The following is a 23,497-nucleotide window of genomic DNA, read 5'->3' as shown; positions in this document are numbered from 1 at the left end:
CACTGACCTGCCATTATTTAACCTGTGGCTCCTCCACAGTTCTCAGGGTCCTTTATTGCAGCAGCTGCCTTGCTTGCCATCAATCTCCTGTCACAGTGGCAACTTCAGGGACTGCTTCCAGGATCGGCTCCACTGAAACCAACACTCACTGGTGTTTCTGGCACACAAATACTTGCAATGGGGAATTCAGATGAAATCAGAGAAGACCTAAACACTGCTGAGCATGCTATAGCACCTCTCAAATGAACCAACTTATCATCCTTTTTCCAGTCTGCTGTGTAGAAACTATTTTACATCAGTAAACACACAAAGGCATTTATTTTACTTGCTAGACCAGCACAAGCACATAAAAAACTTAGAACAATAGTAAAAGTGAGCAGTCCTAACTAAACTCAGCAACAATGCCTCAACACTTCTATTGAAGAGAGCCCTTCCCAACTGACAGTCAACTCACTGAGCAGGGAAAACTCAAAAAAACCCACCACCACCGAAAAAAAACCCCACTAACACAACCCAAATAAAAAAAAAAAAAAAAAAAAAAAAAAAAAAAGACCTGCTAATAATTACCTAAAAAAAAGGAAATTACCCAAAGCAGCATTTTGGCTGCTGCTGGACAGGACCAGCCTCGCCCTGCACATCCCAGCTAGCCTTTCCCCTTATTTCCATTCATCCTTAGTTAACCTCACACTGACATTCTGGAATGCTTCACAGATTACCAGCTCCCTTCATCCTGAGTTTGAATTCCCAAAGAAGGAAGAAGGTAAAGCTATGTTGAAAAGCATGCATACATTATACAATACTCAAGAAAAGCCCACAGTATTCAGCAACAGTGTTTAGGATGAAAAACAAAATATCCCAAAGAGCAACTGCCATAACACCAGAATGCTGGACAAGAGAAAAAAAAACTCAAAACAACTCAAACTCAAAACCAAAAAGACAACGTAACCTAATGTTCAAGTCATCTGTAATAGAAAAGTGGGGGGGAAGGGTAACAACGGATAGTCTCTAAAGTACCATTTTTCTATTTTGTATCCCTACTCTATTGTGTAAGAAATTTCTCAGGAAAAAAAAAAAAAAAAAAGTGGAAAATATTTCAGCCTGACCAACTTCCCAGGCTGCAGTATCATTCTGTACCCAGTCCTGTTGTAAACAGTGAATTTTGGCAGAGAACAACAGCTACTTGAATGAGACTGCCTGCATCTCTAGTACCTCCACAGATTTCATTAACAGCTGATGGCAAGTGAGATTAGCAAAACCAAGCTGATGCTACAAGAGATGGAAGAGTTACACCACCAGTAAAGCATGGCAGCAGGATCACTCTTCAGCAGTAATGAGCCATTATGTTGGCTTAGCTTGATGGGAAACTTCCCCCTATGTTTGCCACTGTTATTTGTAACTAATAATTTTTTCCACTTTCAATTTAAAAGGTAAAATGGTGGAAAGGTAAGTATGAAGTAGTATACATCATAGTCCTCATGGTCAAGGCCCTGGCAAAAAAAAAAAAAGGCATATATATAAACTAAAAACCTTGTGACTAAGGACTTGCTTTTCAAGTCAAATGATTAGATAACAATTTCTGATCTCTCAATGAATTTCTTTCCTCTTCTTGACAAGGGGAAAACCAAAATCCAACTACCCCCACCCAAAAAATGCAACCTCTGCAGACTTCAACCTTGAAGTACTACTTCCTCCATGAATTACTAGCAAAATCAACCAATTTCTGTAATCTAAACATTTTTAACCAAATCCTCCTATATTTTCAGGACTGATATTGGCAGTCATCAGAAAACACTCTACAGAAATTTTGCAATCTGGATTTCTATTCAGGGACCAGAATTTAACATTCAATCTTTCCTGAGAAAATGTTTTAAAAAAACAAACAAACATTCACCATCAGAATCAAAACACTGAGATTTGATTTGCCCGGCCATATTCTTTCTCACACAGTAGATAAACATTCCCTCCATCTAACCCATCCTCTAATCCTGAATTAAAATAAGCAGGACCAAGAAACAATGTATGTAACCCACAAGCTTAACCAAGAAATGGCTATTCCATCATCCACCATCACAGGAAAGTATTCAGAAATTGCAAGTAAGTCGTTATTTGTAAAAATTAAATTAGTCATACGACATTTAACAGGATGTGGTCTCTCCTCCTGTGGTGAAAACAGATGTAATGAGCTTTAATTTCCAAATATCATCGGTATCATCATAGCTTAAATTCCAAGCCTGTAACAAAATATTTCCAAAAATATCCAGGGTATATATAGTTTGATTTAGCAATTCTTCTGATAAAAACCACTATGCTGGATGTCTGTTTCATTTACCACACAATGCAAGAAGACTAGATCTTAAGCAGCTCTTCGTCAGCTACAGCCATTTTGGAAGACAGCCGTACAAAGTGGCAAAAGACAAGTTTTATACTTCACCAAAATGGGCATGTTGTGACAAAATTCTGAACAATTATTTGGTCTACGCAGTTTATGTGCTTAAATGTTATAGTTTAGCTGCATAGGAGCTTTGCTGATGAATTCATTCAAAGAAAAAAAAAATCACAACAGCCTCTGTTTTATAACTGTGATGAGATACAGTACAGTTACTTTGTACCAATCATGTCTACACCACAAATTTGTAGAATTAGAAACCTGCTACAAATTCCTGATCACCTTAATTTTGCCTCACAACTGGCCAGGCCTTGAAGAGTTTATGGAGCACACAAATAGATTAAATTATTAAGAACAAAATTCTACTGAAAGCCGGGGTTTTTTTTCCCCTTAGTGATGACACTAAACTGACCATTCTTTTTCTACCCTGCTACCAGGAGGTCCACAGCTCATACACCAAGACCAAGAAAACCACCAAACTCACAAGACTCCCTCTCTGTCCCATGCACAACTGCTTGTCACCAGGTACAACAGGCTTCAGTGACAGGTGGCACTTCCCTGACACTGAGGAAATCACAAGCACACTCCACCTCCCTCCACTTTGAAGGCACAAAGTTAAAAGCCAAACAATCCCTATTTCCGGGTTAAGATCAGTGGGATACCTCAAAGTCAGTACAGTCTCCACCAAACACAGGAAGGCATCAATGATTTTATTTCACATCTCTACACTGTAGCCTTGAGCTCACCTGTGGTAGCCAGAGCCCATTTTTCAGTAAACTATGCTCACTGGCTTTATTCCAACACTGGGAGTTCACAGGACTCCATCACAAACTCCATCACAGAAAAGAATCTGCACTTGGCTGCAGAAGGCACTGATTCAATGACAGAGATCAATACAGTCAAGCGGGAAAACTTGTATTTGTTCCTTTTTAAAGTGTCTCCCACGTGACAGTAAAATAAAATTTTCTCAGGTTCTACTGGGAGAAAAATATAAAGGAAAAAATCATAGATTAAATCACTTGAAATTATTAACACCTAATTGAAGTCCCTAGCCTCGACCAACATGAGAGTTATTGCACCTCACTCCACAGACCTGCCCTGTTCTCCCTAGCAACACCAAACCCCCCAAAGTTTTGCTAAAACTAGCATATTTCCTGACCTTATTTAAGGGAATTAAGGTTCTTCACAGGAATCTGTTTAATGTATAACTTCCCAAACCACTGATTTGCTCTTACAAGCACATCCAAATTTAGTGAAAATGACAAAAACTGACAAGTAACTTCAAAACATCCATACCAAAAATTTCTTCATTTTTAAACTTGAAGGAAAAATTTTTTTTGCTACCTTACAATTAATTACCAAGATTTAACTATTAAAACATTTTTTTTTTTTTTTCACCGGGGAAGAATAGAAATGTTTATTTAAGGAGAAGTTTCACTACCGTTTAATTACAGGAAGAGCACTGTACAGAATGAAAGTCCGGATATATAAACAAAAAACTTTATACTACATACTGGCATTCAATTTGAAGGTACTACAAAAGACACTTTCCCCCTTAATTTGAAAACCCAAGATTTCTATGCTAATGACTTTCCTGAAACATACGTTGGTAGCAGTGAATTACCAAAAATTTCCTATTCAATGTGCTTAAAGTAAGAATTGCATAGGCAACATTTATCCAGTAATTCCAAGTTGCAAAAAACCTGAAATGCAACTATCTTTAAGACAAACTTTCAGCATGGAGACGTCACAGAATCTGTGCTTGACATATGCATGCTTTTGTAAAACTTTTAATGAAAGAGGAAACACTTCCCTATTTCTCTACCTCTTGCCAAATACTATCATTCTTGGAAAGCAGCCAGAGCAACCATGTGGCGGTTACGACCCACAAACCACATCCCCAAATATCAGAAACACAACATGAAATACACTTCTGCAGGTGTTTGGCTCCATCCACCCACTGCAGCATTTTGGATATTGTACACCCATGTGAAATGCAAAATCTGATTGAGAAATACGAGTTACTTCACATGGAATACTGTACCTTAGTACTGAGTATCTCAGGTTACTGCACAAAATTCATCAGAAGAAAAATGTTCCTAATCATGATTAAAACCTCTACCAAGTACCAACAGATTATTTCACTATTATTATCATTAGGATAAGCGAAGAAAAAGAATCAAAAATTTAAATTTCTTTCATAATTTAAGACATAGGAGCAGTTACATTCATCTCAAGTTACAGTGAGAGAAAAGGCACTGGGAAACGCATTAGGATAGCAAAAGGATATATGGTCATGAAAAACCATTCTGCATTCAGTCCTTGCTGTGTTCCATTGTCAGTAGTCTATCATCATTAGCTTTGGCAGTATTTCATTTGACTGAGTTATCACGATTAATGGAATTTTAAAGAACACGCTGGTTTGCATTAGCTGTCATAAATGTTTTCACTTTTTCTTTGCAATCCTTGTCTTTCAGTTTAAGTTTTTTCCAATCACAGACCTTAAACACAGTAACATTTTACCATGAACTGTTATGGCAGATTAAAAACTGAGGAATCTCCTATTCTTAAAAATTTAATTAAAGTAAAAATTGCCTGAAAATTGGTGGGGTAAAAAAAAAAAAAAAAACCAAACAAAAAAACCCCCAGTCATGCCAAAATCTAGAATACTATTGTTGCAATGATAATTTGGGGCCAATAAACATTATTTTTTAAATATCGCCACAGACATACAAACTACCTTGCATGGCTCTGGAAAGGAGAGAGTAATCCACTCAAAACAGTTTCTATTTAACAGAAACCAAACAGTCACCATTTCAGTGCTTGAACTTCAGTGTTAAATGGAAGAAAATCAATTGAAACCAAAACAACCATGGTCCAAAGAGCACGACTTCAGCCTAACAATGAAGCACATACCTTGTTTAGTGTAATTGTTTTCTTCCTTCAGTTGTACATAAGTAACTTTCTCTTACAGTAAGAGCAATTTGTACACATATAAACAGAGCACTCAACTGTTGTGTCCTCCCACCCCATCCTAAATCCCAGAAAACATAGATAGCATTTAAAGGCAAGCTTAGCAGAAAAGTGTACTTTTTTAGATTCTGACTGTGCTGGAAAACACAAACATACACATCCCTCAATCTTTACTGTACCCACAGACAAAAGAATCCAGAAGGAGATAAAAAACCCAAAGTGGATCAGCACAGTAACCAGCCACAGAGGCTTACCAACGTTTGGGCAAGGAACCTTTAAAGAACATTGAAGTATATAAAACATTAGCTCAATTTTCTGGTTACTGTGAAGATAAAGAGGGATCTTTACCCAAAAGGCAATTGTTAACAGGGGTAAGTATGGGAGTCAAATATCACCACATTTTGGAAAAAAAACCCCACAACAAAATAAAAACCCCCACCATAGGTTTCTGTAAAAAATAAACCACTACATTATATTATGCAAAGACTTAAAACCAACATGCATCCACTCAAACAGTATTTATTTAATTACACCGTAATGCAAATAAGTTAGGTCCATATAAACTTCATTTTGTTGTATGTACAACCTATGCCATTAGCAAGCTGATTGAGCCAGCTGGTCTAAGTGTCGGCCTCATCCTCAGGAATGTTCACATCTTCTGACACTCTGTCCGTCGGCTGCCTCTACAACAGGACCACCACAGCCTTCATCCCCAAAGTAGACTGAAAGGGGAGGGAGGAGGAAATCAAAGTCAGAGCTGCAGCATGTACTTGGAGTGACTTTAAATTGAGATTTGTAAAACACAAGTGTGGAGGAACAGCCTTAAAAATGTAACACTAGCCTCCAAAATGCTGAAATAATGCCACCTCTAAAGTAAAATTTAAGCCTACAGAGCACCAACACATGCTCACAAAAATGAGCATTTGTAAGCTTCAGATTAGACCAAACATCTGTTTCTGGTATCTACATATATATATTCTGGTACAAAACACATCTTTTACTCTGGACAGATTACAGATGCGCACCAAAAAAAGAAGTCTCAAACCACCAGCGAAGCTAAACACAGAAACACCGTCAGCAAGCAAATAACTGCAGCAACTTGGTTATTAAGACAACAGAAGATTCCACTGAAATCGTAATATGATCTTATTACATTTTTCCCATATTTTTTACTGTTTCTACTGAATCACTGAATCCTAAAAATGGGATTTCTATACACAGTAACAATGTGAAGCTGGAAGAGTCAATCTATGACTTTGCAAACAATACCGTCCATCAATTATTTGTTTTAGGAATACCTGGTCCTGCACAGTAATCAAAGGCATTTCTTGAGAACCACTCTTTTTCCAAAACTTTATATAGTTAGACTCAAGGAAGCCCTTATACAAAACTTAAATGTCACTAGAACTTAAGCATTACTAACGCCATAATATCACAGCACAAGAAAGAGGCAACATGAGCCAAATGCATTTTGCTTCATGACAGTGACCAATACTGAAGGATACAGCCCTTTATTTCATGCACCTTTTATGCAGTGTTATTCCCTCACTTGCAAAGGCAAGAGATTGGGTTTTGGCTTCAATATGTGCTAGAAATCTGAGAAGTCATTCTGCAGTGCAGAAACTTGCACAAACTAGCTCTACAACAGATTAGAAGGGCAGCTGTCACGCAAAAGACACAGGAAGTTCCATATCTTAAAAACTATGCAAGATTAAGAGAAAAGTCTTCCCAAGAACTCTAACTTTGCTGACTTGTCATTTGAATTTCCTAAGAAACAAGAACCACAACAATTAAAAACAAGGGATGGAAGCATCATTCACAACTGTTGCTGGCCGGAGGTAACACCCAAACCAGTAACTATCTGCACTGGGTTTGGATGTACATTTGGAACTGATACATACCTCCAGATAGTTGGCTCAGGCATTCCAGGATCTGCACCTCTTTTAAAACCTGAAGGGAAACATACATTACATACATATATAAAAATAAACAAGTATGTGCCGATTCCTATATAGTTTAATCTCTATAAAGTTATTCCAGCCCATTAAATAGCAATGAGAAAGAAAACTACTGAACATGAAATTGTGATTCATGAAGCTGTGCCCTAACCTGAATCAAAACTGCACATTCTTATGAGGGTTAGAAAGCAAAGAAAATAAAATACCAGTGTACACTTTTCTTTTTTAAAAAAATCTTACCTGCATCTTTACGTGACTTAAAATTCAGGGTCAACTAACTGCCTGAGATGAATGAAGTCATCTAGTCCCAGAGTTAAAGACACAGATACTTTTACACATTTTAAATGTTGTTCAAAAAGAAACCTAGCAGGACTCTACCAACAAAGACACCTAAAACTGGTGTAGAATGAGCACCTCGAGGCCTAACAGGCAATTCTCCAATGACATCTGACACACAACTTAAAAGCAGTATTTCAGTAAGTTCACTCCATTTAGCACGACAGAATGCTAAATGTTAAAACAATCAAACCTCAGATCTCCTATTCTGATTGGCACTTTTTGGAAAAAGCTACATACTACTGAAGCTTGCAAACAAACAAGCTGTTTTCTAATGCCCAGGAAAAGGAAATGAAAGTTAACTACAAAGAGTTCATCCCCAGTCCCCAATGATTCAAATATACCAACTGACTAAAGTATATGTATGCTAGGGAAGCAACTGAAAATTTAGTATATGAAATATCTTTGCTCTCTGGAGTGTAAAATAAAAGTCTTGAAACAGAATCATGCAATTGAGGCACTGTTCAACACTACACTGGCTATGTAGAAGTGAATGTTTCATGAAAAATACATTATTTCCCTCATTTACAGGAAATAAATAATGCAATGGTGCCTGAAACACAGACCACAAAGGTTAATGGAAAAACTTTCATTAACTTCACAGGCACTGGAAAAGCTCTTTGAAGATAACCTTGAATGATTTGAGACTATTAGACACCCTGACCCAAGTTCTTTGGCTGCCATACTGTCCAGCAACCCAGATTAAAAATTCATGAATTGCAGTCACACTCTGTGTGTGTGAATGTTTCTGGCTCCTCCCCTAACCCCCAGTATTCTTAAACAGGCAAACCAGGTTTAACTAAACTGTATTGGTCTAATTTACTGACTTAAAACCAAGGCAGCCACTTCAAAGCAAGTTTAAAAAAAATACAAAACCCCACCAATGACCTATTCTCATACTGGGCTCCTCGTCCATGCTCTGAGCTAGAAAGCCTTACAGAGACAAGTAACAGGCTTAAACTTTCTGACCATTTCCTTGCCTATGTTTAATTTAGCATGTATTTTATACACACAGGGGTCACACCTTCCCTCCCAGATTCCAAAGAAATCCCAGCAGAGAAGAGGTTTTCCAATCCTGCAGACTTTGGGTACATGCCACCTCCAAATGTCTACAGCAATCAAGGTGGCATCTGCACTTCCCCATCCCATCTGCTTATACTTTCATTACTGCAGATAAATTTATAAGAAGGAAACGCAGATGTGGTACAGCACACCTATTTTCTGGAGATATGAACCTAAATTACTACAACTTAAGTTTCTCACTGCTACAGAACAAAAATATACTAGGCACCATGGTGTTAGTGCAACTGCAAATATAGTAAGGTGGCTTTATACAATTTGAAGTAACTTATTTAATGTCACTAATGTAACTTATTAGTGTCACTAATGTGACACTCTGATGACAGTAAGAAAAAAGTGCATCTTTCCCACATCCACAGATACTGTCATGGAAGTAAAATCAACCCAAAACTTCAACAAATTAGGTCACAAAACACTGCTGAAAATCCACCCAAAACTTATTAATTTAAAATCACTGATAAATAAAAAAAGGGAAATGCAATTAAAGTTCAGACCTAATAACGCTAATTAGGTCTTTCCATAGTTTTTGAAGTGGCTTCTTTTGCTTGTAGATTTTGTTAAAGCACCTCTGTAACAGCTGAAGAGACCAACGTTTTCCTGGTGGTTATCTGTAAACAATCAAAGCCCTTCAAACCTGTCACTGCATTCCCTTCAATCAAAATAAGCTCTCAGATTTGACTGGAAACACATCAAGCTCCCAGCCTTCCTTTGTGTTTGCATTCAATGCAGAGATGCCTGCCAGGTTTAGGTACTTTTCCCAAAAGGCCCAACAGTTTGGGCAGAAAGTAAGCCAAATGAATTGCAGAAAACAGCCTTCCTGGGCCCCGCTGTTATAAAAGAATATAACAGTGTCCAGCCTCTCTTTAACAAGGACAGCTGACGGTATACAGCTCTAACTCAGCAGAACTACCACGTGGTAGTGATGCCTGGCCAGCCTGACAACATGAGCAAGGCAAATATATCCTGGGCACCAAGCACAACATCAAGGCATTCCCTTAACATTCCACTGCAGCTTGGAAATAGGAACCACACCATTTTGGGGTGGGAGAGAGACTGTAACTTGTTTTCCTGTTGCTAGAGATTCAACCTCAGCCAGAGGCTGGCAATGGCCTCAGTGCCGCGAGGCAGCACTGGGAGCGTTCTCACCACAGACTCCCCAGAGCACAAAGCACAGCCTTGACTACTACAGCAGGCAGCCACTGACACAGGGTTAAATCACAGCCTCAAGTGCTATTTGGGCATCACACAGGATTGGCCTCCAGGGAGGAAAAGGAGCAAAAACCTCATTATTATAGAACTATAGAATTGTTAGGTTGGAAGGGACCTCTGGAGATCCCCTAGCCCACCCCCTGCCAAAGCAGGGTCACCTAGAGCAGGTGACACAGGCATGTGTCCAGCTGGGTTTTGAATGTCTCCAGAGAGGGAGGCTCCATGACCTCCCTGGGCAGCCTGTTCCAGTGCTCTGCCACCCTCAACGCAAAAAAATTTCTTCCTCATGTTGAGTGAAACGTCTTGTGTTAAAGTTTATGGACATTGCTCCCCATCCTGTAGCTGGGCACCACTAAATAGTCTGGCTCCAATCCCTTGGCACTTGCCTTTAAGATATTTGTGTGCTTCAATGGGATCCCCTCCCAGTTTTTCCTTCTCTGGACTAAACCGACCCAGCACCCGCAATCTCTCCTCATAAGATGCTTCAGGCCCTTAATCATCTTCATGGCCCTGTGCTGGAGCCTCTCCAGCAGCTCCTCGTCCTTCCTGTACTGAGGAGCCCAGAACTTGACACAGCACTTCAGTTGTGGCCTCGCTAGGGCCGAGTAGAGTGGGAGGATCACATACTTCTTTACAAAGAAAGGGGGAAAAAAAAAACAAACAAAAACCATACAAACACACAAACAAACAACAAAAAAAAAAAAACATAATAAAAAGCCTCCCCGCCTCACAAGTCGGCCAAGGGCAACCCCGCCCTCCCCTCGCACATGCGCGGCGACGGCAGCGCGGGGAGCGGCGGCGCGGCCCTGGGTCCCCGCGCCCTTCCCTCGGCCCCGCCGCTCCCCGGCGGCGCCCGGACGGGCCACGGGGCGGAGAGCGGCCATCGGAGCCGGCCGCCCCAGAGCCGGCCTCGGCCACGGCCGCCGAGGGCCCCCGCGCGTCCCCCGCCCCGCACTGACCGAGATAGAGCACTACGGGGATGAAGCCCCAGCGGATGGCGAACTGGCCGCCCTTGAAGAGCTGCTGTAGCCGCTGCTTGGCCTCCTTGCTAAGCTTCGGCATCCCGGCGGCGGGGTAGAGAGGAGGAGGAGGAAGAGGAGGAGAAAGAGGAAGAGGAGCGCAGCCGCGCTCGCGACAGCGCCGTGCGCTGGGCGGGACCCATCGCGGGGCGGCGGGGCGGGGACGGGGACGGGGCTGGCCGTGCCCTCGGGGGGCCGAGGAAATGGCGGTGCCGTCGTGCTCCGCGTTCGCTGGGTGTCCTTTGCCCCCTGCGACCACTGCGGGCTTGTCCTGCCCGCCTTCCAGCGCCGCAGGCTGAGGGATCGGCAGCGGGATCGGGATCGGGATGGGCCCAGCGGAGCCGGGCGGCTCTGAGGGGGCGCGGGGGCTACAAGCGCTGCGGGTCTTCCTGCCCGCCTTGGCTCCGCCGCATTCTTGTGCTGGTTCTTCCCCGGAGCTCTCGAGGTGTTGCGCACACGGCGCCTCTGGAGGGTAGGAAGTGCCTTTGGTAAGTGAAGGGACTGATAAGAAAAAGTGTTCCTGGAGGAAACTGGAAGTGCCTCTCGGTGAAGCTGTCCATGAGGTTGTGTCCAGGAAGGTTTAGGTTTGGTATTACATAAAGGTTCTTCACCCGGGGGAGGGTTGGGCAGTGGAACAGGCTCCCCAGGGAAGTGGTCCACAGCACCAAACCTGACAGTTTGCAAGAAGTGTTTGTACAGTGCTCTCAGGCACATGGTGTGATTCTTGGCGTGTCCTGTGCAGGGCCAGGAGTTGGACTTGGATGATCCTTGTGGGTCCCTTCCAACTGAGGATATTCCGTGATCTTTGATACCAGGCCGTGTGATGTATCCAGTCCATGGAAACAAGGAGTTCAGAGGGTGAAAACTTGACTAGAAATATGGGGAGAGACTGGATACCTAAAAGCTGCCAGTACAGCACTTGGAGCTTACTGTCCTTAAAAACCTCAGAGCCCAGATAAGCACTGAGGCATTTTCTTTTTTAACTAATAAATGAGAGGTCTCTGTCCTTGCAGTGCCCTAACCACCTAGCTACTGTTTGCTTGACACAACTTACATAGCATCTTTCTGTATAGTGTCTGTGCTGTTGACTCGACCAGTTATATCATGTCTTTACTATGTTTTCATTCTTTCTCAGGTAACCTCCTGCCTTTTGCTGCAATGCCAGATCCAAGCCAGATGCAGGTCTTCAGGTGCCTGCTATTACTAATGCAGCTGCAGCAGTTAACATCATCAGGCTGTATCGTGTCTGCTACGTATTGCAAAGTTCTTCATGTTATATATTGGTTTGCCTATGGCAGTCACTTGAACTTCTGTAGCCATTTTGTCACATTAAGAGTAACAGCAAGTCAGTGCTTTTTAGAGACAAGAAAGAATCCAGGGATATAATAAATATTATTCAGATACAGCATTTACTCTTCCAGTATATGAATGCCTGTTCTGCCATTTCAAGATGATAAAAATAGGAGCTTTTAGCTCACTACTTGCTCTCCAGGTACAGGCAGGTAGCAAACTGCAGGCAACATGAGGGGTTCTGGCAGCCCATGGCTTCCTTTGGCCACAGTCTGTGAATAATCAAAGTGTGGGAGATGAAAGAATATTTTGGTGAGGTCATGGCACAAACGTGCAGTCGTGTTACAGAATGCACAGCCTTTCCTGTTGTACACCAGTCCCAGTGCCCTGTGCTTCCATACACATTAAACGTGGGATACACCAGTATTTCTAGTCATGTCACTGACACACATTTAATGACATCTGACAAGTAAAGTGGAGGCATAGAGTTTGTGAGTTTCTCCTTTATAAACTGGATAGCTTGTCCCTATGGAGAGGTTAGGCACCAGTGCTGTCTGTATTTATCATGAACATCAATGTGAAGTTCATAGGACTATAAGCCTACACCTCTCCCAAAAGAATATGCCTTTGGAGGGAAAATTCTGGGAATTCTAACTGAAAATGGAGAGAACAAGTCTTTCTATCTACAGGTTTGTGTTGGATTTCAGGGTTTTTTTGGTATCTCACTGTTGTCAACCTTTTCAAATTAGTACACAAAAGTAGAATTGTACAAACATTCAAAATTACAGATTAACTCCTGTTCTGAACCTGGGGAATGCAAGAGGCACATTCATTAATTGGTAATGGCTTGTCATACTCAAGAGAGAACTCAAACCATTGAACCTGGTTTTTTGACTTGCAGGAACCTATTTTTCAGCAGTTTGTATTAAACTGGTTTTCCTTTGTAGATGAGGCCAAGTAAGATCTGTTTTCACACTGTGGTTACTGTTACAGCTTGTTCTTTCTAAACATACAAACCCAACTGTTCATTACAGTGCACAGCTTGTTAATAATCTCTTACAAAATATCGCAATAAAATATGACCCACTGGAGTGGAATTAAATTCAAAAGGTATTTTTCCTTCCTGTAATTTTAGTGCAAGTGGGATTCAGAAGGTCAAATGTACAAATTGCCCGATATGAAGGGTTGAACAGTTGCTCTGTCTCCTTTGAGAACTGGTTTAACAGTGTCATGTGTGACACAGTGCATATAATGTTATTGTGGGTGTTCTTGAGAAAGAATACTCACCAAAGTGTGCCACATGTACCAGATCGTCACTTCTTCCCTTCACGCATTGAGTCAAGAAATGATTTTCAGAGCCCAGAAACTTGTTAGCCTTCATTTCTCATACCTGCCAATTTGAATGTTTGACTAAAAGCTTGTAGGTTATTTCATTGGTTTAACTACAGAAGCCAGGAAATTAGTAGCAAGAAAGTTAGTATTACTTTGTTTTGTTTGCAGTTTTCTCACAAACAAAATCAGTGCTAGAAGAACACAAGGGTGTGTGTTTGCTATGCAAATAAACTAGTGTTGATTCTGTAGTTACTGTTCAAGATTTACATAGTCTTACATACTGATGCTGTAAAAGGATGTCTGTAAACTAAGCATTTTGACTGGATAAGAGCACTTACTTCATCATAGCACACATCCATAGTCTCAAACTGTCCAGCACATCATATTTGCACTAAAAGACCTCAACTAACCCACCAACAAACCCACAAAACCTTAACAACAAAAAAACCGTTAGAGGGTCTAAGTGCTCAGCAGTCCTGTGTGATCTGCTGACTCAACGGGGGAGGGAGTGCAGCAGTCATCCTTCCTGCAAGTTCATGGGACAGCACTAGTCACATAATTTAGCCTCTAAAAGCAAATGTGCCTGTGATGGGGCTTGAAACAATGAGCTGTTTTGGAGGGAAAAAAACCTAATTCCCAAAGAAATGTGTAATGTAAGATCGAGGTGACTGCCTGGAGAAGACAAGATTTTATGGGTGTGCTATGAGTATTCATGTTTGTAATTTATTGTGGTAACACTTGCTGTGAAGGATTTTGATTTTATTTGATTTTTTTTTTCTTGTGTCTGATAATGAAGACAAAACCACTTGGAATGGTGTATCCATTAACTAAGAAGAACAAGAGCTCCAGTTGCTGGAGTGATGAAAGAAAATCAGTGATGCCATAGATGTTGAAAGTCTGTTGTTGCAAAAGAAATCTCTTTGAATTTCTTTTGCCTTGTAGCTTCACGTAATCAGCAATAACAATAAAATTGCAGAGGTTTCAGCTGGGACAAGAACATGAATCCCTACTGTTTTATTAACTTGATTAGCAGTAATTCCACAAGTGTTTTCACAGCAAATAAATACCACTAATGCTCATGGTAAAATGACCAAATGTTTCCATTTTTATGGGTAAATGAGGGAATTGAGACTCTTACAGACATGACTGAATAGCTGAAATGTCAGGGTCAGGGAAGTGATGTCACTTGGTCAGATAGCTTTAACTTGTCTTTTTGAGTGCAAAGGGTACTTTTCAGGTTAAAGTATTCCAGACCTCTAAAGCCTTATCTTAGCAAACCACAAAGTAAAGCCATGGAACAGTACATGCAACTCAGAGGCTGATGGAGGAGACAAAGTGCAGTGACACATTGAAGTCTGTGAAAAATCACTGTAAACTTCGTAGGAAATCCCTGCAGGCCTCCATTATGCACTTAGCAATCTCACTTTTGAGATTTCCCTGATTTACTGGCAAGAAGCTGGATTAAATTCATCTGCTTGGGAGCAAAGTTTGAGTTTGACCCTATTTAGGAGGAACTTAGATTTCAAAGACTCTATGGTGGATGTTTCATACTTTGGGATTATACCATAAATCAGTATAAATAGCACAAGAACATAAGGAAGAGCTCTTCAACAGATTTCCACTGCAGGCTGAATCTTTATGATGTCAGTAAAAACAGTTGTCTATTATGACTAGACATTCTATTTCACGTCATTGTTACGACTAATCTTCCTATTTTTATTGTGCCCTAATAATGATGTTCCTTCTATTCCATTTCAGTATTCCTATTCATTTAGTCTAATAAATCCCTGCTTCTCTGCAGTACCACTGATCTGGGAAATTTTCCTTTTCATTTCACAAAGACAAGAAAAGACAGAGACAAAGAGAAATGGAAAGTACTACAGCCAAAATAGCAAAGACTTAGGCTGTCCAATTAAGTCATGTGCAAAATAACCAGAATTCTAAAATGTCTCCTGAGTGTTATTGAGACCTAGATTACTTTGGGGTGAGTTTGAGTTCTTGCATTTAGCATAGTTTCAAAACATGTTTGGAATGCAGAGCTGTAATGCATATAAAAATTTTCTGTCCAAATTAGAATCTTCTTAATAGGAATTTCTGTTGGAGGTACTCTGGTCACTCTCTGATATGGGATATTTCCAAGAAAAGTGATATTGCCAGACGCTGTGCCAGTTTAAGCTGGGGAAGAATTAATTTTCTTCACAGTGGCTGGTATGGGGCTGTGTTTTATACTTGTGCTGAACACAGGGTTGATAATACCGAGATGTTTTTGTTTTTGCTGAGCAGGGCTTGCACAGAGCCAAGGCCTTCTGTGCCTTTTGTACTGCCATGCTGTGGGGGCTGGGGATGCATGAGAGGCTGTGAGGAGACACAGCCAGGACAGGTGACCCCAATTAACCAGAGGGATATTCCAGACCATGGAACATCATACTCAGTATGTAAAGTGGGAGGAAGAAGGAGGAAAGGGAGACAGTGGGGGTGATGGTGTTTGTCTTCCCAAGTAACTGTAAGATGGGATGGGGCCCTGCTCTCCTGGGGATGGCTGAACACCTGCCTGCCCCTGGGCAGCAGTGAATTAATTCCTTGTTTTGCTTTGCTTGTATGCACAGCTTTTGCTTTCCCTATTAAATTGTTTTTATCTTGACCCATGAGTTTTCTGGCTTTCACCTTTCCAATTCTCTCCCTGATCCCAGTGTTTGTGAGGCATAGCGAGAAGGTGGCTGTGTGGGGCTTGACTGCTGGCTGAAAATTATTGAAAATTACTAGAATGATCGGAGTGGCAGGAACAAACAGCAAAGAGTAGTGATTTTGTATATTTCATACAGTAACTGTACAATTTATTTATTTAAAAATGAACCAAAACTGAGTGGTGACATGGAGTTAAAATCTCATTATTTTTCATTACAGCTTCTGAGGCCAGGGAAGGAGAAACAGCAGTCTGAGGTGAGACAGTATTGAAAGAACCTCATTAAATGTTTTTAGAGGTCTCTGAGAAGAACTGTTGATGTGCTTAAAAGTTGAATATTACCTGCTTCACAACTGTAGTGTTTAAAGTGTGACTTTCCCATTCTGCCTATCTTTCCTTAATAAGGAAAATCCAATGTTACACTTAGAGATACTGCTAACTTTTACCATAGATGGTTCTTCTAAAAATACAACAGTTCTTCAGTGCATTTTTTATGATTACAGTATTTGGCCAAGGATGAAAACAATAATCTGATTCCTTACTTTCAGTGATACGCAAAAATCTGATGGATAAAAGGATTTTCTGAGGCCAAAACTAATACCCATATTTACTCATTCATTGTTTTTAAATTAAGCTCTTTTTTTAGCAGCTGAGCAGCAAAGGTTTTGGTAACTCTAGGAGGATTTTGCACTAAAGGTATTTTATTAATGTAAACATTTTCTTTGTCAACAGGTCTCAAATAGATTTTTGCTGCTGAAGAATATGTTATTTTAACAGCACATATCTATAAAGATTTTAAAGGATTTAAAACATGATTATTATAGGCAAATTTTTACTATGATTTAAACAAGATGAAGAAAACAAGTAATATATTCTGATTTTCCAAAGTATTTGCTTGTGTGCTTGCCTTTATATCAATTCCAACCTTAGTAAACTGTTGTGGTGAAACAACCGTGAAACTGATAATGTAAATCTTTGCAGAGACAAATGAAATATTTCTCTCTGATACAGGACATAGAATTGCAGCATTTGAAAAATAATAATTCTAGCTATAAGTCATATTCTGCTTTCTCTCTTCAATGAGTGTTGTAATAGTCTTTCATAGCATATAACTACAAAAAAATGCTGCTGAAACAACTTTTTCTGACAGTGAAATAGTTGACAATGTAACTGATTGATGCACAGCACTCACTTCACTGATTTACAGTAGAGCTTTTGGATGCACTCTCAGATTTTGCAAGATAAAGGTATACAACAAGCTACTAATTAACTCTGGTTAGAAGCTAAGATAAAACATATAGTAAAGCAAACAGAAGAACCTCTGAGTTGAAATATGCCAGGTAGATCTGAAACAGGTCTGTGTGGGTTTTTTGCCAGTTTGTCCTGGGTTTTGTCTGAAGTCCGTGTAAAACAAATTATATGTAATTTCAGTTACTGTGTATATCCTTAAGTATCCTTTTTTGGTTGTAATTTCCAAAAAAAGAAGGGTGTTTGTTGAAACGAAGATTTTTTTTTTAAGAATAAATTAAAGTTTAATTCAGTGTAGCTTTAATTTCAATAGAATTTAAAGCATAGCACAGTCTAGGTTTTAGTGTTGTCATTATAATAGCTTTTAACGACTTGTAATGCAAATTACAGAGTCCAGAGCATAAAAGGAAAGATAAAAATATGTGTATTTTCAGATCTTGAATAAGATTGCCCAGTCAACAAAGGAAATGTGTCATGTATATGTACAAATTGAATAATTCGTAGTCAATCTAAATGTTGAACTAATTATTTAGTTAAACTGAACATAGGTATTAATTTATCTTCGTTGTTCAGTTTGGGTGAATTGACTTCAGAAACTTAAGGACAAACCTATTGTCATATTCCTCCTTCAGCAGGGCCTAACCATGACCAACAAGGTGAGGAGCATTTCACACCTCCTCTGTCCAAGCCCCAGGGTGTGCTGCCTGAGCTTCCTGATGAAAGTGACTCTCCAGCAAGAGCTGCCTTTCAGAATTTGGAAATTGAACCAATATGAACAAAAGTATCAATGTTTACGTCTGTCTTTAGTTTTTGCATTTCAGTAGTTCAGATTTCACTGAAAATTCTTTGAGATCTTCAACACATGGAAGATTAGAATCAGTAATTTAGTATCATAATGAAAAGTAATTAAGGCCTTTCCTAGATACCAGAAGGCATTCAAGAAAAGCTCTTTTTTTTTTTCCAAGTCTCATCTGGTGCTATCAAGATTAAATGAAGCGCAACTGGTTAATGAAGTTTTTACTGTTCTACTAAAATAAAATTTTGTCTTTTAAAATGCTTCCTTTTTTCCTTTCATACACAATTTCTGTCCATACTTTGTCTATTTTAGTGGAGTCATGCCATATTTAGCCCAATTTTTAGATTTTACTAATTTCAAAACACTGTCAAGTAGACACACTAGTGTGTCTTCTCTGTATATTGTCAGCCTGATGCACATGCCTGTAAGTTCATCTAAGACTCTTTCCACTATTGCACAGAAAACAAATGACCTTTCAGGGAAATACCTATCAGTGTTTCAATCACTGCTGCTGCCTTTCAGTTAGGATTATTAAAAATCTCAAACTTTATTCTCCTAGAAGTGCAGAACAGCTGCATTTTAGTCATTTTAGGTGTTGGAGTCCAGTTTAAGAGAGTGATTTGTAGCAGTAGGTACTACAGTGATTAATGAGATTTCAGTAGCTTTTCCATAGCTTCCTGCCTAGAGAAAAAAAAAAAAAAGAGAAAAAGAAAAAGAAAAAAAAAAACCAACAAACATAAAAACCTACCCCAAAGCCATAATGGTGTTATGGCCATAATAGTTGAGTGTCAGCTCAGCATAAGTCGTTGAGTGTCTTTCCCTTCTTCTTGTAAAATGTTAATAGACTCCTAAAGGTTTCATTTTTGAATGAGAACCATTTAAGCAAGAATCTTAGCAGATGCAAAGGACATTCAAGGAACTTGTGAAAATTCCTCATGTTCTGCTTTATAAAATCTGTTAGGCTCATTTGGCACAAGCTGTCAATCTGACCCTTATTTCCAAGAATTTAAGCAGTTCAAAAAAAAAGCCATTCCTGTAATACTTTTATTTTTTACCTTTTTTTTCCAAGTGTGTATTAAGTACACATCTGAAGAAACAATTTTGTACTCCTTTATTTTAGATATAGGTAGCAGCCACAAGAGATTAAATGCTGTTACATGTAATGAAGCATGAAGATGACAAGATATATGAACCAGAGGCTTTTCAACTTGAGCACATCATCCAGCACATAATGATACAGATTTTGTCTTTCAGACACCAATGTCACCTTGGGGTTGAAATCACTCTAGTTGAATCTGTGTAAGTATAAATAAGATAGTTCCCCACACTCCAATTACCTTCCTACTTTGAAAATAGAAAGAAAAACGAATCGTCCTGAGTTTAGAGATGAGTTATTTGTGTGTGGTATTTGTGATGGAAAATTCTTTCTAAAATAAACACAGTAATAAATGATCTTCTTTTTTCCTCTCATATTGTAAGGGGACAGCCTGCTTCTAGTGATAAAATACTAGACTAGACTGATCCTGGTCTCTTTTAGGACATTTGTACTTGACTAATACATACAGCACTATTAGAGTCATTATTTGTCTCAAGCAAAATACTTTTCTGTAGTTTTTCTATTAAATTTCTTTAATAGAAGAATTAAAGAAGAACATGCAGAATGTTACTTCCCATGTTGTATTTTAGTTCCAGCAACTCTAATATGGATGTCATGCTGATGGGCTTTTGAAATCCTGAAAATCATGAATCTGATAGGGAGCCTAGATGGGACTTAAAAAATATTACAAATCATTTAACTACTAATACAAAATTTTTATAAATGCTGAATAAATGTGTCAATTAATAAATATATCAGCCTCTATTAATTTATATCCTTCACTTCATTACAGAAAGATACTATTGATGCAAAATTTATTAGCAGTGTTCTGCTAAAGCCAGTGGAGGGCAGACTTGAATTGGAAACCCTTTTTGCTACTGCAGTTACTTGAAGTTAAAATACCAGATAGTGCCTTGAGCTCGAAGTCTCATCACTTCTCTACTATCCTAATTATCCTTGTGCTGGATAAAAGCTTCTTTGCAGTTGCTGTTTGACAAAATGAGTGTTTTGAGAATGTTTAAATAAAGATGCTAATATGAAAGTGAATAAGTCGGTGTATTAGCAGCTGTGTGTTACTCATCAAGGATAATCCACACTGCTTAATCCTTAACCATGTATATCCTGAAACGTTTTTTAAAAGCTAGTGAATATAATTATCCCCATTTTACAGGTGAAGAAACTGAGTTATATAGTGGTAACCTTGCAGATTACCCATCTGGCTGACCTACAGAAACAAGAACAAAATCCAGATTTCCAAGATCTAATCCAGTATTTAGCACACACAAACTATTTTAACTCTTGCAAACATTATGGTAATGATTGCTAGCAGCCCAGGTTGTGGAGACTGAGGAGCTTACACTGATGAAATAGCAGGCAACCTGACAGTCAGGTTCTAGATCTTAAGAAGAATATTCTTCCCAAGAAGATGGGTGGCAGTCAGATCAAATGCCTAAAGATCCGCTTTAAAATTGTATTTTATTATTGAAACTAGTACGTCACGTTTTTAGGCATATTTGTCATTCATTAAGTTAAGTTGTAGTCTTTCCAAAAACTTCTATGATATTCTGTGTCTGACTCTTGTTATGTGTAATGCGTTATGGCTTCATACATTTTTAAGTGCTGTGTGAAGATTTGTAAAAATGTATTACGAAAGAGGCCACTTTAAACTTCTTGGTCATTTCTCCTAGTACCTCGTGTAATTGTACACATCACAAAGAGTTGTCACCTCCAAATTGTCATCACTTTCCATAATTCACAGAGGCCTGAATATGCAATTATTTCAAAAGGGAAGAGATTTATATGCTCTTCAGCAAAACATAAACTCTCCTCGAAATAACGACTTATTGAAGGCATTTGTATACAGGTTTATTTTACAATAAACCACTGGATGCCTTAGCTCAAGAAGCAGCAAGAAAGATAACTATTCAATTAATGAAAACTGCTGTTTTGAGAAATGTGGTTTCCGGTGTCAAAGTTATTTTATTCATCCCTAATTATACATTGCTGAAAAGTGTTAACCATTATTAGGGGCAAATAAGTCTGAGGTTTGGGGGTATGGCTGGTTTTGCCTGCTGTAAGCTTCACAGGTTTACACCTCTATCTCCATAATGATCTTTTCTTTCACTAATCCTGGGTGGTGTATATTTTGTTTGCACTCAACTTTCCCTTTTATTTGTAAAGTATGTGTGAAATATTCAAAACATTAGTGATTTAAGAGCAGTTAAGACGTTAATGCCTCAGAAACACATCATTGTTACATACAAGTTGTGTTTGTTGCGCTGAGCAGGTCCAGCTGAGTGACAGAGGGAGTTACAGATAATGCAAAATAACTGCATTGGAGCAGTAGCTGTTGCTATAGGCAGATTGGCCAAAACCCTGTCCCTGTGCTTCTTTATATGGAAAATAATGGATGGATGGATGTACTGTCTGAGCAGAGAACATGATGTTGCTATGTGCCTGTGCCAAAAAAATAGTATCTTATTGGAAAAGTAAACTTGCTTTTGAATAAAAAAAAATTGATTATGCCATGTATAAAATACATGTTTGATCAAGATCAGTTCCTCTGGTAATGTTCCTTCAGAGGTGAAAGTTTTAACGACTGGGTAAAGATACTTATACATCTATGGAATTTAAAGCCTGATGCTGTCAAGTGGCCAGGACCCTTAAATGTGTGTTAAAGTGTCCTTCCTTCCTCTTAGTAAATCAAAAATGTTTATACTTACTGTCCCAAGTAGTAGAAAGAACACCAGCAACTGCTTCCATGTTTAGAATTCTGTGGAGTCTGCTACTTGTGAGCAGACTCCACTTAAATCAAGTCTCTGGAATTACTAATTGCTAACCTCATTCTTGACATACTTCAGCCTCCAACAGCCTGCTGCAACTTCTGTTGCACCTTCTGGGATTCTATCTATAGCAATTGCTTTCTCTCCCCAGTTGGCTCCAAGCCAGAAATATATCCATTTGCACAAATGTTTCTTAACCTTGTTCATACTGGGGGGTGGCAGGGGGAGGAGTCATATATTTTTCTTTCTGCTTCTCTGGTTGGTGGATACTTTTATAGTAAATTCAGTACTTGCCATGTTTCCTGTGTGACGGACCCGTGGTTACAATGCCTTTTCTAAACTACTGTTTGTTTCACTTTAAATGCACTAAATAAAACTATTTCTCAATGGTTATTTCATGGGCATCTTACTGTAACATGGGAGTCCTAAGTAAACACATTTAATCAAATTTTCTGATCAGGTTGTATTCTTCCTTCTCAGTAGGGCGTTCTGAGTTGACAGAAAACCTTCAAGATTTGCAGAGTAACCAGCGCTTCTGAAGGCCGAAGAAAACACTAAAGCACAAACATTTCGCACCAGGCAAGTTCCAGTGTCCCTGTCATGAATAAATTGGTTTATAACTGACAGGGAAGATTTTGCTTACCACAGGAATGCTACTGGTACCCAAAATAGCTTGTCTTCCTTCTGAAAAACCTGCAGCTCACGCACATACATGTCCAGCATCCAGCTCTGGGATCCTCAGTGCAGGAAGGACATGAATCTGTTGGAATAAGTCCAGAGGAGGCCACCAAGATAATTACAGGGATAGAACACATCTATAAGAAAAGATTGAGAGAATTTGGATTGTTCAGCCTAGAGAAGAGAAGGCTTCAGGGTGACCTAACTGAGGCCTTTCAGCATCTGAAGGGAGCCTACAGGAAAGATGGAGAGGGACTCATGAGGGAATGACAGGACAAGCGGGAATGGATTCAAACTGACTGTAGGCTTACATTAGGTATTAGGAAAAAATTCTTTGCTGTGAGGGAGGTGAGGCACTGGAACAGTTTGTCCAGAGAAGTTGTGGATGCCCCATCCCTGGAAGTGTTTAGGGCCAGGTTGGATGGGGCTCTGAGTAACCTGGTCAGGTGAAATGTGTCTCTGCCCATAGCAGGGGAGTTAGAACAAGATGGTCTTTAAGGTCCCCTCCTACCCAGGCAATTCTGTGATTCTATGTACATGTGTATAGACACTTATGCATTATATGTATTTGAATGTACACAGAATTGTGCGTTTATCAGAATTAATTGAAAATGAGCTGGCTTGGATATC

General features: G+C 39.4%; 1 protein-coding gene, 1 long non-coding RNA gene and 1 other non-coding gene across 5 annotated transcripts; 2 read left to right on the top strand and 1 right to left on the bottom strand.

Annotated features, from left to right (window-relative positions):
* Nucleotides 1-5,862: 5,862 nt before the first annotated feature.
* TOMM7 (translocase of outer mitochondrial membrane 7) lies at nt 5,863-11,068 on the bottom strand. The gene is made up of 3 exons (XM_066195885.1): nt 10,902-11,068; nt 7,261-7,309; nt 5,863-6,081 (listed from the first exon to the last, which is right to left on the bottom strand). The coding sequence occupies exons 1-3, from the start codon at nt 11,002-11,004 to the stop codon at nt 6,066-6,068; spliced, it is 168 nt and encodes a 55-aa protein (XP_066051982.1). The 5' UTR covers nt 11,005-11,068; the 3' UTR covers nt 5,863-6,065.
* Nucleotides 11,069-11,137: 69 nt separating this feature from the next.
* LOC136296635 (uncharacterized) lies at nt 11,138-22,762 on the top strand. Of its 3 annotated transcripts, none has more exons than XR_010722976.1 (4): nt 11,138-11,449; nt 12,097-16,523; nt 18,147-19,609; nt 22,670-22,762. It is a non-coding gene; the product is annotated as an uncharacterized lncRNA (long non-coding RNA). The 3 variants fall into 3 exon arrangements; XR_010722977.1 differs by lacking the exon at nt 22,670-22,762 and adding an exon at nt 20,200-22,606; XR_010722974.1 differs by lacking the exon at nt 22,670-22,762 and having other exon boundaries at nt 18,147-22,606.
* LOC136302779 (small nucleolar RNA SNORD93) lies at nt 16,774-16,857 on the top strand. The gene has a single exon (XR_010724139.1). It is a non-coding gene; the product is annotated as a small nucleolar RNA SNORD93 (small nucleolar RNA).
* Nucleotides 22,763-23,497: the final 735 nt, after the last annotated feature.

The sequence above is a fragment of the Chamaea fasciata genome, unplaced genomic scaffold, assembly GCF_029207755.1.
Source record: "Chamaea fasciata isolate MVZ Bird 193981 ecotype frontalis unplaced genomic scaffold, bChaFas1.0.hap1 SCAF_1, whole genome shotgun sequence".
In the NCBI taxonomy this organism is placed as follows: Eukaryota; Metazoa; Chordata; class Aves; order Passeriformes; family Sylviidae; genus Chamaea; species Chamaea fasciata.
Note: the sequence above shows the minus strand (reverse complement) of the source record. Positions and strands in the feature narration are given on the sequence as shown.

Coding starts and splice junctions, on each gene's coding strand:
- TOMM7 (XM_066195885.1), bottom strand. CDS start 11,004: ATGCCGAAGCTTAGCAAGGAGGCCAAGCAGCGGCTACAGCAGCTCTTC. Junction 7,310..10,901: donor CCCCGTAGTGCTCTATCTCG/GTCAGTGCGGGG, acceptor GTTTCCCTTCAG/GTTTTAAAAGAGGTGCAGAT.